Below are 14,427 nucleotides of genomic sequence, written 5' to 3'. Positions count from 1 at the left end.
TCAGTAGCGAGCAAAGCCCGGCTGCTGGAGCCAATGCAGGCCACGCTCAGGGCTTCCAGCGAGTGTAACTGATTTGTCCAAATCATCCTAAAAGAGTGGAAAATTGCCACAGATTAGGATTTGACAAGCAGTTGCGGTTGGCCAGTGTGGCCTCTGACAGCAGGTTATGTTAAACACATGTACAGTAATATCCTGTGTGTGCAAAAGCACATTCTTCACACTCCCTCTTTATTGAGTGGCTGCTCTGCGGGACGACATTCCTTCAGTACATTACTCCCTGTGCCCGACGCTCTCCTCTGCTATGCTGAATATGCACAGGTGGCTGAGAGACCCCCTTCCAAAGATCTCTGAGCGGAGGAGAGGGAGGAAAATCAGCAGGCTTTTTTCAGCATATGAAACAAATGTTTGGCATTCCACTGAGCACTGCTCTGCTGTAGACCTGTCTGTTAACAGGCGGCAGTACGCCAGGGCTTGTTGGCAACTGATCTGACTTTGGCTTCCAAGAAATTTCAGAAGCAAAGAGGAACTGTACACCTCGCCTCTCCTGCTGTTATTCTTTTGAGGTATTTTGGACGTTCTGTGCTGGTGTATCCCATCGCTCATCTGTAACCAATTAATAGTGGACCTAAAAAAACGCTACAGATGTAATTACTCAGGAATTTTCTCACTTACACGTGTGGTATGTGTCCTTATTTTAAGGACTGCTTTGTAGCACTGACAAATGACCAGAACAGGCCCAACTATGTCACACATCCTAACAACAAGTTCAGAGACCACTGCTTTACTGTATGTGTGAGGAACGGGTACACAAGGTGCATTCTTTGCATGACACAAAAACACTGAATACCATATGGGCAGGTCACCTTGTAAATGATGTTCGGCTGGTCGGTTTTCTCCACGTTATGAACAACACTGACCGTGTAAACTGACAGCAGCAGATCTTGATGCTCAAATATTTTTTCACTTACATCCAGCTGATGTGAAACTTGTTTATTATAAAATAACGTCACTTTGAATCTACTTTGTTCCATCTACAAAACTCAGCCTGCAACAAGCACCAAGTCTACAAAGGGAGCCATAAATGACTTTTTGCAACCTTTTGAAGCCACTGCTCTGCAGAATACCAAGATTTTAAAACCTGCACACAAGCATACATAAGGGATATGTAAAACGTCTTACAGTTTATACAGTAATAATTGATATTACATATAGGTGTGCAAAATCATGTTTTATAAATTGATGGAGGAAGTCTATTATACTTACAAGTTTGAAAAATAAAAGCCCTCATTATTTTGGATGATGCACATTATAGTATTACTATGGATAAATTCATGTGTTCTTGTTATATTCTAGATGGTCAAGATGGAATCAATTACACACACTGCTGGGTTATTTCATCTACAAAAATGCACCGTATTTAATAACAATAACTGTTTTTTTGGTAGTTATGCAAAATATTAATACGCAATGTTTCCAATAATTATGGCTGTAAATAAAAAAATAAATGCAGTGTGAAAGATGTATAACGAGGAAGGTAAAGTATACTACTTGAGTAACTGTTCTTAGTTACATTCCACCATTGCTTTTGTATTCATTCAGTGTTGTAGCTTAAACGGTCTCAAAAGCTTGAACTAATCATCTTATGTATGGATTGGTCACAGTTTATGTGCTTAAACCATATCCAGGTCATGCAGGGGTCATGTGCAGGAGCCTCTTGGGTCTCAAGAGCAGTGGACACACACACGCATATACAAACATGTATGTGAACACTTGTACATAAACACACCTGTGTGCAGCCCAGCACTAAAGACACACACACAGACACACACACACACACACACATAGAAAAAGCACAAACATATGGCAGATGAGCCCATTTAGGCTCCCAAAGTTCACTGCAAGTGTCACTGAATCATTGAAAAATGACACACACGCATGTTGGCGCCCCCCAACGAATGAATCCACGCATTGCAGGTGCTTGGATCTACTGTGTGTGGGCTCTTCTAACTGAGACCTGATACATTTAAAAACATTTCTGTGGGTATTTCTCATGGGTTATATTATTATTTCCTAGAATGTGTCTAATAACCTGACGGTCTGCATTACATGTTAAAGGATATGTAGAATATCCAGACCTTCACTAAACCCCACAGCTAAGGGGAAAAAAAAAAAAAAAAAGTAAAGTAAAAATATATTGGTCAATCATTTTTCTTGAATTTGTCATTTCAAATAAATCTTAAAAGAGCCATACCGTAAATGTTATCTTGTGGTCTGCGTATTGCCCCAGCGTATTGCCCCGATGGTTTAAAAGGAATAACGGAGTCGAGGCAATTCATCAGGAGACCACAAGCTATTCGGGGGTGTGACTACAGTCACTGGGGTCTATATATTGAGATGTTTTGTCCAGTGGCTTTATGTGAATGAGAGAGAAGCTGCCCAGAGAAAAGTCACCGCAGCAGGACAGTGCGCTTCCTCACTTTGACACCATATGCTCCCAGACGCCGGAATGGATTCCTGTTTTCGCGCACTTTGCATGACTTTTGTCCTGGCCTCGTTCAGCCGGAGGTCAGGTGCGGTCGGACCGGTTATCAGATGCGAGCCATGTGATGTTGGAGCGCGGCTTTTGTGCAAACCTCTGCCCAAGGACTGCGCCGAGAAAGTCCGCGAACCGGGCTGCGGCTGCTGCATGACTTGCGCGCTGAGCTTCGGTCAGCCGTGCGGCGTGTACACCGGCAGATGTGGCTCCGGACTGACTTGTCAGCATCAGCCCGGTCAGACGAAACCTCTGCAGGCTCTGCTGGAGGGACGGGGGATCTGTGCAAACGCTACAAACAAGAGAGTAGCCGTCAGACCAACACCTCCGGCCAATGAACTGCCAGGTAAATCTCACGCCATCGACAACTTAGTCACTGGACATTAATGTGCAATAACTTTACGGACTTTTATTTGTAAGCTTCCTGAATCTGAACGCTTCTCATCACGACACAAGTTGTGTTGATAAGACATAGAGGGGAAGTGAGATACTTTTTGTCTCTGATGTCAATAACTGACATCACTCATTACATTTTCTTCATTTATGGAAAGAAGGGGTGCAGGATGAGAGAAGTTGAAGCACATTTAAGAAAGATTTTTGACAAATAGTAGAGACAAAAAAAAAAAAAAAAAAAAGGACAAAATCAGAAAGGTGAGAACCTCTCTGAATCAGTTACCTAAGACTGAAAGTTGATTTTTAGGATCCTGCCCTGAGATAGTGTAACTATTTAGCCTGTGCTCTCAAAAAGAGGACTGAATGAATTCAAAGTTTAATATAGAAACACATTTGTAATGTGATAGAAGTCTTATTGCATATTTCTATTCAGTTCCTGCCAAAGCTGAAAGATGGAACCACTCATGTCCCTCAATCCAATCTCCAGCTTAAAAAGTGAAATGCATTTGACTCAATATGAAAATGTAGTGCCTTAAATGGAAGATCATATATCCTTGTGTACTGTTTTGTGAGTAAACACATGTTTCTATTCAACCTTCAGCAGAAAATGTTGACACTCAGGACGAAGAGCGGAATTCCACCGGCTCAGGCCTTCAGATCTTGTACAGCACCCACAGACCCATGGCACCCCTGAGACCTCCGCTTCACCCTTTCTTCTCCTCTGCCAAGTCAGAAGTCCTGAGACGGGAGCAGCAGAAGAGAACCCAGAGCTTTAAAATGGAGGAGCTCCCGGGACCACTCATCACAGACCAACAAAACTTCTCTCTAGAAACCAAACAGGAGCCTGAGTATGTAAGTACCACAACCAATATTTTTCTGTCTTCAGAGCACACTGGAGGAATGTTTTTCTCCTCTTCCTCTGTGTTTTGGTGTTTTTCTCCCCCTGCGGGTGATGAAATGTTTTGGGTAGCGGTGCTGACGGTTGGCAGGCATCGTCGTGAGCAGTAGAATGGCATGGAAGCGAGCGGGTACGATGGCCCTGCGGCTGACCTGGGTCAGGCGGTTGTTTGGCCACAAGGCGTCCGCGTGCCGGGCGTACTGAGAGCCAGCAAATGATGGATTGGCCTATGTGAGTGCCTGTTGGGAAGCCCTGCTGCTATTTTGATCTTCTCTTTGGACAGAGAAGTGAGCACACACTAGTAATGGGCTTTGACTGGCTGCTTTGATTAGTGACTGGAGTACTTGGACTTGAGGACAAGCCTTCTGGCTCCCTCTTTGAGCTCTTTGAATTCACTTTATCCCCCATCCTTTGTGTAAAGTGTAAGAGTTCTAAGCAGCTTTGGCAAACTGTTAAGCCCCTACAAGTCGGTCAGATGAATACATTTCTCATCCGTCTCCTCTTTTCATATTGCAGCCACCATTGTTTAAGTATTACAGCAGAGCAGTGTGTGATGCGGCGTGAGCCAGCTTTGTTAACGTCTTTATTTACAAACCCCATCACATTTGTGTCAAAGTCATGCTGCAGAAGGAAATACCTTGAGCTAATGGCATCAGCTTGCTTTCAGATTTTCAGAAGAGCTTTCATGTTTGAGCTGGAAATGAAAGTATTTCAAGTACTGGGGAAAGTGCAGTAACTTCTCATGTGTTCCCTCATCCGTAGGGTCCCTGTCGGAGAGAGATTGAGAGCATTCTCAGCAGCCTCAAGATTACAGACATTCTCAACCCCAGAGGTTTCCGCATACCAAACTGTGACAAGAAGGGCTTCTATAAGAAAAAGCAGGTAAAACGGCACATTCAAAGCACCATCATTTGATACTGACTGCAGGATAATTATAGGTTCATGCATCGATTTCATGAAAGGCTACGCATTATTAATAGATCTAAACTTTCAACCTGTTTAATAGGTTTAAAAGCTGCAAAAATGAAACCTGCACTTCCTTTTTTTTTTTTTTTTTTTTTTTACAGGATACATTAATAAAGATTTAATGCTCAAGTCTAGTGACTCAAACTTTAGTTCTCCTGCAGCCCAATTACAGATGTGTAGCTGTCCTCCTGTATTCATTGGTAGTTATTAGAGCCTCATCATTGCACCACCACACCAGTGAGGTAGACCCTAGCCACTGACTCTGGAGACAGGAACCACAGGGGCCAAACCCCAGTGGGGTTGACGGCTGGGACGATGGCCGTTTAACGGGAACCCTCCCAGGGAGACAGACGTCAAGGTGGCCACCGGCACCCGATGCGCTCGCCCCATAATTGCTGGACTTTTGAGAAGCAGGCACAGAAATAGAGCTGCAGCCATCCCCACGCTCACATGGTTCACCCACGATCGGGTTGTAATAAATGAGTGGTTCTGACGCATTCATATGGAGGCACTTAGGGCTCCTGCGCCACTGCATCACCGAGGCAGCTTTTCTTATTACATAGCAGTCCCTCCTGCTTAATGGAAGTGTTCGCTTTGACCTGCAATCATCTCATAACCAGCCTCACAACGCCAGGCTCATTGTCTTTGTTTATGTAGAATGGACCTAGTGTACCGTGCTGAGCCCTCAGGCGCTGAAGGAGTGGCAGACATTTCATGTTGGTCAGTTTAATTTGGACGTTTGCATGATTTTAAGCAAAAACATCTCTTATTACAGCTCTTAATAACAGTTAATGTCTTTTTAGAGAAAAAAAATATACCCAAGGCAGACTTCATGCTAGGAGCAGATCCACTTTTCTTAAGTAAATTGGGCTTAAATTTTTGATGACCACATTAGTTTCCCTACCATATGGTTTGTGATACTTTTGTTTTGCAGCTGAAATTTTAAATCCGTTATGGCACATTTTTGTCCTCACAAAATGTAGTGGAGATAAGACATTTTGTTTTCAAAATTTAACACATAATGAACCGTCTCCTTCCAAACTTCCCAAGCAACAGTGGCCTTATAGAGAGAGAGAGTGCTGCTTGCTCTCACTCAGACACCGCTGAAATATTGAACTAAATAAGAATGCCCCCCCCCTCTCTGATCAGCTCTTGACTCCTCTGTGGAGCAGTAGCACAGTTGCTTTAGCCCTTGAAATGAATGGCTGCATGTTTTACTAGAGTGGAGGTTGACCTTTAGTAAAATTGGCAGTAAAATAACAGCCCTTGGGTAGCTCCACAGACTCTGTAAGTCATTTGTAGTACCCATAATTTGGAGCTGTGGGGTATAATCAGCAACAGATGATTCGTACTGGCCACCAGCTTCTGAAAATAGATCTTGGTTCTCAGTTGTTCACAAACGGGACTAAGCAAATATTTTACCAGGTTTCTGTTTACCTTAAAGGTCTCTATATGTGTGTGCAACAGGAGGTAGACCATAAAAGCAGCTCAAAATACCACAGCGTGTTGGATAGCCAAGGCTGCGTCGACTCAGCACAATCTGACCATTAATACCTCTTAACTATTGCTGTTCTACTTCATTGAGTAAAGTGGCTTGTTACCCATAATGCTGCATATTCAACTTGGATTTACACATTTAGCAGCTTTTTTTTTTTCCTCCCCCCTTCTATTTCTCTTCCCTCCCTTTCACCTTGTCCCTTCCTTCACTTTCAGTGCCGTCCATCCAAAGGCAGAAAGCGTGGCTTCTGTTGGTGTGTGGACAAATACGGGCAGCCTTTGCCAGGTTTTGATGGGAAGGAGCGAGGAGACGCCCAGTACTACAACTCCGAGAGCCAATAGGAGCGGAGCAGGACGGAGGGAGGGAGGGTGGGAGTGAGAGCAAGAAGAATTGTAAACAAATGGAGACACTGAGGATATTGGGAGAGAGGTCAAGAGATGGCTCAACCGATATGTGGATGTTTGCTATTTCTATCTGTTGCCTGTGGGACCTTTTTTCTGAGGCAGAGCAAAGGGAACAGAGGAAGAGTACCAGGAGGAAAAAGCCTCCGTGTTGCAGATACACTCTGTACTTTTCTGCGACGGATGGATACTTTATAAGCTGTTTGTCCCTCACCCGACCTGGACGGCTTCTGAGAGGAGGATACACTCCAAAGAATTTATCTCAGAGGCCTTATTCCGATTATAAGACACAGAGACATTTCCTTGTACTTGTCACAAATGTTGATGAGAGTGCTCTTCATTTACGCACAATTAAGTGGCATTGCACATGTGTACACGCTTGTGATGTGTAATCATAATTTGTATGCTTGATGATTTGTTATCAAAGACGTCGCGTGTGGTCATGACAACCATAAGATGTATGTTATGTCTGAATATGTCTCTCAGAGTAAGCATGCAGTGCCTTACGATGAACTCCTATGAAATTCCACTTTTTGCAGTTGCTTCCTGCTCCTCAGGGCAGTTGGACTGGAACTGTGCGGCTCAAAACACTACAGTGCATAAAGTTTTTACGCTGGATCTCACGCCACAGAGAGCAAGAGGGACATTTTCTGTTATCTGTAACGTGGTTGTTACTGTTTTGTTGTCACTTTGCATAAGCTGAATTTTTTTGGGGGATCAAGGCCACAAACCGTTATCTCTGATCTCTGTGTAGCCAGTGATCATTTTCATCACTTGCCTTGGTTTAAGTAAATATGCTGTTTGCATGTACAATGCAACCCTCAGAGGTCTATTTTTACTTAATAAAGGCAGTATAAAATGATCCCGGTATTGTTATTTTTCTTTTTTTCTTAGCATGTATGAAGCTGAGTGGGGAAAAAATACATTAAAACATGACCCGATCATGATGAATATAATATGATATTTAATTGGATACACATCAACAGAATTAGGAGACTATATACATTGTTTCAACAAAACTAATAACGGCATAGCAGCATTCCTGGCAAATAGCATTCATAAAAAAAAGAAAATAAAAAAAAAAGAAAAATCGGGTCCACTGCACATGACCTCAACAACAAACAGAAGCATAAACACAAGTGAATCATAATAAATACTAGAATAGAAGCTAAAATAGGTCAAAAAAAAAAAAAAAAAGACCACAGTGACCCTCTAGACAAATACAAAAGGTGAGAAATGTGTAGCTGAGAAGAGCCCTCAGCAACCCTCCGCTAAACCTGTGGACCTGCAGAGACTAGTAGAGGTAGACAAATGCAGAAGAACCCATCCTAAACCTCACGGTGGCTTGGATGAGCCCTGATATGTTTGTGCTTGGCCACTGTGCACATACTTGCGGCACTTTAAGTATTTCCCCCAATACCCATTGAGGAAACGCCAATGGAGATACATTCAGACAATGTCAACATGTTGAATGAATGAGCGGCTGTGTTGTTCCGTACCATGCACAGCTCCAGTTTTGAATGAATGAGAAAAAAAAACAAAAAAAAACCTGATCCTGAAGACTCTGAAATGGGCTTGGCATAGCTGCGGACCTGTGGTTTTGAGCAATGGAGTTATTTAGTCAGAAACACAAATGTATACAGTGTTGCCCTATTTACAATTGAAAAAAAAAACAGGCAAACATATAAAAAATCTAAAAACGACAAATGGTTAATGCTAGGAAGAATATACAAGTAGTGAATAAATAAGTCTTGATACATACATCATGTAAATAAAATGAATAAGTGGGTTTTTGTAAAAGGAAGTCAGTTCACCAGGTGGTTGCATGTAGATATTAAGTTAAGAAACATGTTTGCTTTTGTCGGTATGCGTTTGTGTGCTTCTGTGTGTGTGTGTTTAAGATTGGTAGCGTGTCTGTCCCTCAGTGTGTGACTTCTTGATGACACTCTGAATCACCCAGCAGGTCGCTCGATCCTGGGATCTTCTTCCCATTCCAGGGAGACACACACCAGCAGCGAGCGGGCGGCCCAACCAGAGAGGACTCACACTGAAGGAGACACAGAGATGGGGGGAACCACATGAATCAAACTTCACCGGTAGTGTCAGGTGAATCTATTTCAACAGGTTTAAATCAATCTTTATTTTTTGAAATGCTCAAGTTCCCACCTGCTTGGGCTTGTAGAAGCCGTACTTGTCACAGTTGGGGAGGTAGAAAGTTGTGAACTTCTCTCCTAGTTTCTGCTGAGAGCTGGCTATCATGTCCAGTGCGTTGTGCAGTTCAATGTGACAGGGTCCCTGTACAAAGAAAGACAAACAGTGAGAACTACACCCACACGTCAACATATTATAACTCCAGTTATCTCTCTGGAACCATGGTCCCTCAAAACCAAGAGCTCCCTCTTGTGGAAGGAAGGTATATTTCGTTGAATCATCTTCATGAGTCCATGTTTTCTCCTCACCTGTTGTTCCAGTTTGTTGCGGATAGCGTTGACCTTGGCCTTGATGCTCTCTTGGCCCTCAGCAGTGTCATGGTGGTCAAAGGGAAGGTTGAGGCCCAACAGGTAGTGCAGGGAGCCGTGGTCAGGGAGTCCTTCAGTTTCCTCTGTAGAAGTAAAATAAACATGTTTCAAATGTTTCCTGTTGTGTAAGATTGTATGTGTTGCTTTGCAATTAAAGTGAAGCATTTTATAACCATGACAGTAGGAAATATTGACAACTAAGACATAGGTAAGCCTCGAAAAAAGTAGAATACCTTGGCCCAAGTCTTCAGTGCAGACCCCTTGCCCCCTGGTCAGAGCATGGAGAGGTCTGGCCTCACCCGGCCTGGCAGTGCAGCGGAGACCCTCACCACAGTGGGCTGTGTGAACTCCACAGGATTCACCTTTGTCCAGAGCGCAGGCCATGCAGCAGCCGCAGCCAGGCTCCCTCAGCACCTGCTTGCACTCTGCCGGGATGGCAGGACAGTTGTTCTGTTTCTCCTGCGTGCAGGGGGCACAGCGGATTGGCTCCGGTCCCACCACTGGGGAGGATCTCACCATGACTAAGACAGCCAGAGCCACTCCTGCCACAAATGTCTTCTCATATAATCCAGGCATCTCCGGTCTTCAGATAAATACTGTATGCTCTTCCTTTTGTACTTGCTACTGCGAACTGCTCAGTAAGACTGGAGTTTTCTTTCTAAAGTGATTTCTGCGAACCAGCAGTATTTATATGGAGATCTGGCCTCCAGTGGAGTTAATGTTTGACACAGTGACCATAGATATAAAATAGTTTTGACGAAGCTGCTGTAAACGGTGGATGACCCTGCTTGACGTGCGTAGATCCAGGTTCACAAGGTCTGTTGTCAACATTGACTTTGGAACATAAAGCGACATCAAAACAACCCTGTTTTTGGACGACCAAATTACTGATCTGTCTTTACCTTTGAGGTTATGAAAACATGAATACTCCTCTTTACAGAACGTATCAATGAAGCACTGAAGAATAAATAACATCCACAAAAGGAATACTATAATCCAAGGAGTTATAGGCTACGAGATAATGACTGGTGATTAGGAAAACTGTCTACTGTTGTCAAACACTTATTTTGTCAAGTAATGCCAACTGATATTTTGATTTGACACTAAAACCCTATTTGTCCCTGTAGTGTCTTTGGTGAAGGTTCCTCTTATCAGGCAGACAGATAAACAATATCGTTCGCCTTTAAAATTGCATAACCCTAACATTATGAATCACTCTGCTGGAATCACAACATGTTTGTCTGAAGAAAGACGGTAGTAACCAGTTGTTTCCTTGGTGTAGTATTGGTCATAATTATCTATGGCAAACGGCAAATACCTCGGCACAGGCTATGTGTGATATACACACACCAACACTGCTTCTGCTGTGGACTCTATATGATCCATTTTGTAAGATCTTTGTTTAACTGAACAGAGAAGTCCTGTTATCCAACCCCACTGACTGAAAATGTAACATGTGAACAACAAAGAACCCCCCCCCCCCCCCCCGCAGTAATAACACTTGAACCAAGAAAGACCAATAAAGTGATCTTGATTAAATCAAATATTTTTTAATATTATTTACACTATAAGTTGCCATAAACCCCAGCATGTGTATGAGGATGAGATGAATATTGCAGGGTCAGTCAAGGTCCTGGATGCTGTTGGAGGTGAGGATTCTGGTTTATCGCACAATGAAAAATAAGATGATTGTACGGGTTGTGTGTATAGGCTACTGTACAATTATTTGATAGGAAGGTTAAAACATATGTTTTTGGACTTAGACTAAACATTTTAGGAGTAACTATACAGAAAAAGATTTTGGAATAACAAAAATAATTCAGTATATTGATTGAAATAGAGCAGTGGTAGAATGACACCAAGTACAGCACTCTACTTGACTACTTTATTCTTTTACTTCATGACATCTGAGGAGCAAATATTGACATCTATAATATACATAATGTATATAACAGCATGTTTAATAGTTTAAGTACATTTTGTTAATACAGCCCTCTTCTCACAGTAAACATTTTAATGCAGAGCTTTTACTTGTAATGAAGTGGTTTTAGATTGCTGCTGTACATGTATTGTCTACTTTTACTTAAGTAAAGGATGTGGATACTTCAGCCAATGGAAAAGAGGTCTTTATGGTAAAGTATTAAGTAACTATTTGGCTACGACTCTTTGCTTTTATGTGTATAGTGACAAAGCATTAGACTAGCATGAAAATTCTCCCAAAATAGGTCTAAAAACAATCGAAACACCACTCTCCCCTCCCTCCCCCATTTAGTTCGAAAATTATTCTTATTGAAAAAAAAAAACAAAAAAAAAAAAAAACACACCACATCTTGACTGGCAACATATCAAATGGTAAAGACAAGCTGCACCCAATAAAGATAACCTCTTCCCTATTGCTCTCTCAAAGTTAAATACACAACTGGCAACATGTTTGACTGCACTTTACAGAGAGAGCTTTGGCCTCTGAGTATTTTACATGGACATTTAAATCAAAAGACACCGACTTGGACCGAGGTAAATTGGTTCAGGTTGAAGCTGACAACCACATTTATTAAGTTACACATAAGCTACTGTATGTCTGATGTATGGGGAGGTTAACATGGGGTTAGAGAACAACACACAAAAGCCAGAATTATAGTCAAATAAGATTGATTTTTTTTTCTTAATATAAAATTGCACAAAAAACTAATATGTTGACAGGAATGGAACAAATGTTTTCATCATGCAGTGAACTCATTATGAAACCTATAGGCCTTATTGTACTCGTTACTTCACAGCTAATGACAACAAAACTGACATAAATATTGCACATGGACCTTACTCTCTGGCAGTGCCAGCTCTTATTATGGTATGTTTTTTTCCTTCTACATTCAGTATTCTTCAACAAGGTCAATGCTTGGTGTACCCAACATGTTCCACGCTCACCTCGTGAGGCCTGTGATGAGTGTTACTCAACCACCAGTTGGTGTGTTGTTGCCTCTTCGATGTTGACCATCAGGTCTACCAGCCACGGAGGAAGCGGGTCCGCCTTGGAAACATTTTTCTGGACATTTGTGAAAAACAACAATCAATAACAAACAAACAAAAAATAATCCAAATAAAAATAAAAAAATAAAAAAGGGGATTAATCATACATTTCTTAAAATCAAAACTCACAACCACTGATGGTTCCTTGCGGCGCGTCTCGTTTGTCCTCCTCTTCTTTACTGATGGTTTAGGTGGTGTGTGTTTTTGCCATCTGATCTTGGAGATCTTAAAAACAGTAGATCCTTTTTTTTTTTTTTTTTTTTTAAATCCGAGATGCATGTTGTCAAATATGGGATGAAAAATGCTTACCTTTATTGCCAGCTCCCTGCGACTGGACTGCTTCCCATTTTCTACCTCTGGCTGCCCAGGTGTTGTAGCTTCATCACGGAAATCCTCTGTGCGTGAGCTCGTGTCTGACACTGAGGAATTCTGCGTTTCTTCCTGGTCATTGTTAGCAGGTGGCATCGGAACAAAACTCTCTTGGCTCGAAGAACGAGACAGTCGCCTGGGTCTGAGAACCCTCAGCGGAACATCGTCTTCCTCTTCTTCACTCTCATCTTCTGTCATTACCTCCTCTGTGTCCACACCCACTTGAGTCCGAGAATACTCCTCACTTTCCCCTGTTTTGCTTCCTCCGATTTCATCTTCTTGCTCTGACTCTTCCTGGATGGCCTCCAGATACAGCTTCTGTTCCATCATTTAAATCAATGTTATTTTGAAGTACAAACAGAATTAACATAAGTCTGCTTAATGAACTTTCAGATTTTTGAATTGAGACTTCTTTCATATCAAAGCTAAAAAAACAACAACTGTGGATTTAAACTTACATTTTGCTGCTGAATCTCCATTTTGCTGGATGACTGAGCTTGATATGTGGAGATCCTGCAGGTTTTCATCAACTGATTATTCACATCAGGTGTGGAGGCTTAATTGCAGACTGATGACAGGTGGTGACTTTTTCCTTTTTCAAACATGAAGTGGAAAATAAAGTAGTGTCAACTGACCCAAAGGCTCTTCAATATCAAATGTCTGTGTTGTCATAATTATCCATTAAAAGTAGCTTTTAAAATGGTTATGATTTAATTTTAATGGGACACCAGCAATTTATGAAATTCAGTTTACTTGTCACTACCCTGTGAAAACAGTTGTATATGTGCTCTGTGGCTCAGAAGGGAGATTTCCAAAGTAAAAAATAAATAACTTGTCATGCAGTGTTTCTAGAGCTTCAGACAAGAAGTTCAGGATATCTGAAAATGACTGGAGTACCCATTTAAAGGTCTGTAATTTCTAAATAATTTCTTAGCATTTTTTAAATTTTTTAAATCCTGTAAAATACTATGTACACTGGTACTAATTATAGAAAAAAAATGTAAGTGTTAACTTGGTACATTTCCAATACTGGCATATTCATTTCGATTAACTGGCACAACCTATATAAGTCAGTGCACCGCAGGTCAGGTGAAGATGCATTATGAGACTTGGGTTTAAATTCCTCTGTGAATCCACAAATGCTCATAAACTCAAAAAAACTGTCTCAGGACTTCCTCTGTTTTCCCTAAAATTTGCACCAAATTCCACAGAGTTCTCTCACACTTCCTCTTAAAATTATTGTAGAATTACAGATCCATGAATTCAAGCATTATCAAAACTTTCAAATATTTTCTTGGTTGTTAAAGTGTACCCTAATGTAAAAGTAATTATTAATGAATGCCACGACCTAATTCACTCATCATGACCCTTTTTAGCCCTGATGACACCAGGGGGAGTGTTGTTTGTGAACCATCATTTACCTTGGATTCCCTTCATTGCTTAATGTCAACTTTAGTTTGGAGTCAGGAGGTGACGGTGATAACAACAACTCCTTTTTTTTTTTTTAATTTCTGTAAACTCCTTTGGGACACATTCACATTGCTCTGCAAATTATTAATAACTGACCAGTATTTTTTCTGTTTTATTCTAAAGCAAAACATAATTCCAACATTATAGTATACTGAAAATGGTTGAGCTGGCCAGGCATTTGTTTACATAACTGTTTCACTAAGTGAACTCCAGACAAACTCTACATGAGAGCTGGGAAAACATTTTGGCCTCTGCTCAGTGGTTGTGACATGGTGACGTTCATCTGACTATGAGCTGTGGGCGTACATCAATAGACATAATAAAACCTGCCATATTTTACTGTGTAGAGTGAA

At 41.6% G+C, this 14,427-nt stretch overlaps 3 protein-coding genes across 4 annotated transcripts; 1 reads left to right on the top strand and 2 right to left on the bottom strand.

Moving 5' to 3' along the window:
- Positions 1-1,875: 1,875 nt before the first annotated feature.
- Positions 1,876-6,644, top strand: LOC130179144 (insulin-like growth factor-binding protein 3). 2 transcript variants are annotated; one of them, XM_056391926.1, is made up of 4 exons: positions 1,876-2,879; positions 3,531-3,778; positions 4,587-4,706; positions 6,504-6,644. In XM_056391926.1, the coding sequence occupies exons 1-4, from the start codon at positions 2,489-2,491 to the stop codon at positions 6,627-6,629; spliced, it is 885 nt and encodes a 294-aa protein (XP_056247901.1). In that variant the 5' UTR covers positions 1,876-2,488; the 3' UTR covers positions 6,630-6,644. The 2 variants fall into 2 exon arrangements, with proteins under 2 accessions (XP_056247901.1, XP_056247900.1); XM_056391925.1 differs by having other exon boundaries at positions 1,953-2,879; positions 3,528-3,778.
- Positions 6,645-6,678: 34 nt separating this feature from the next.
- On the bottom strand, positions 6,679-9,847 carry LOC130179025 (insulin-like growth factor-binding protein 1). The gene is made up of 4 exons (XM_056391732.1): positions 9,442-9,847; positions 9,149-9,291; positions 8,856-8,984; positions 6,679-8,736 (listed from the first exon to the last, which is right to left on the bottom strand). The coding sequence occupies exons 1-4, from the start codon at positions 9,782-9,784 to the stop codon at positions 8,611-8,613; spliced, it is 741 nt and encodes a 246-aa protein (XP_056247707.1). The 5' UTR covers positions 9,785-9,847; the 3' UTR covers positions 6,679-8,610.
- A 1,280-nt stretch (positions 9,848-11,127) lies between these two features.
- LOC130179026 (uncharacterized) lies at positions 11,128-13,147 on the bottom strand. The gene is made up of 4 exons (XM_056391733.1): positions 13,063-13,147; positions 12,545-12,922; positions 12,365-12,460; positions 11,128-12,251 (listed from the first exon to the last, which is right to left on the bottom strand). Exons 1-4 carry the CDS (start codon positions 13,129-13,131, stop codon positions 12,156-12,158), a joined length of 639 nt encoding a protein of 212 aa, XP_056247708.1. The 5' UTR covers positions 13,132-13,147; the 3' UTR covers positions 11,128-12,155.
- Between the last annotated feature and the right edge of the window lie 1,280 nt (positions 13,148-14,427).

The sequence above is a fragment of the Seriola aureovittata genome, chromosome 12 (assembly GCF_021018895.1).
Source record: "Seriola aureovittata isolate HTS-2021-v1 ecotype China chromosome 12, ASM2101889v1, whole genome shotgun sequence".
Taxonomy (NCBI): Eukaryota; Metazoa; Chordata; class Actinopteri; order Carangiformes; family Carangidae; genus Seriola; species Seriola aureovittata.
This window is presented reverse-complemented; position numbering and strand designations above follow the sequence as displayed.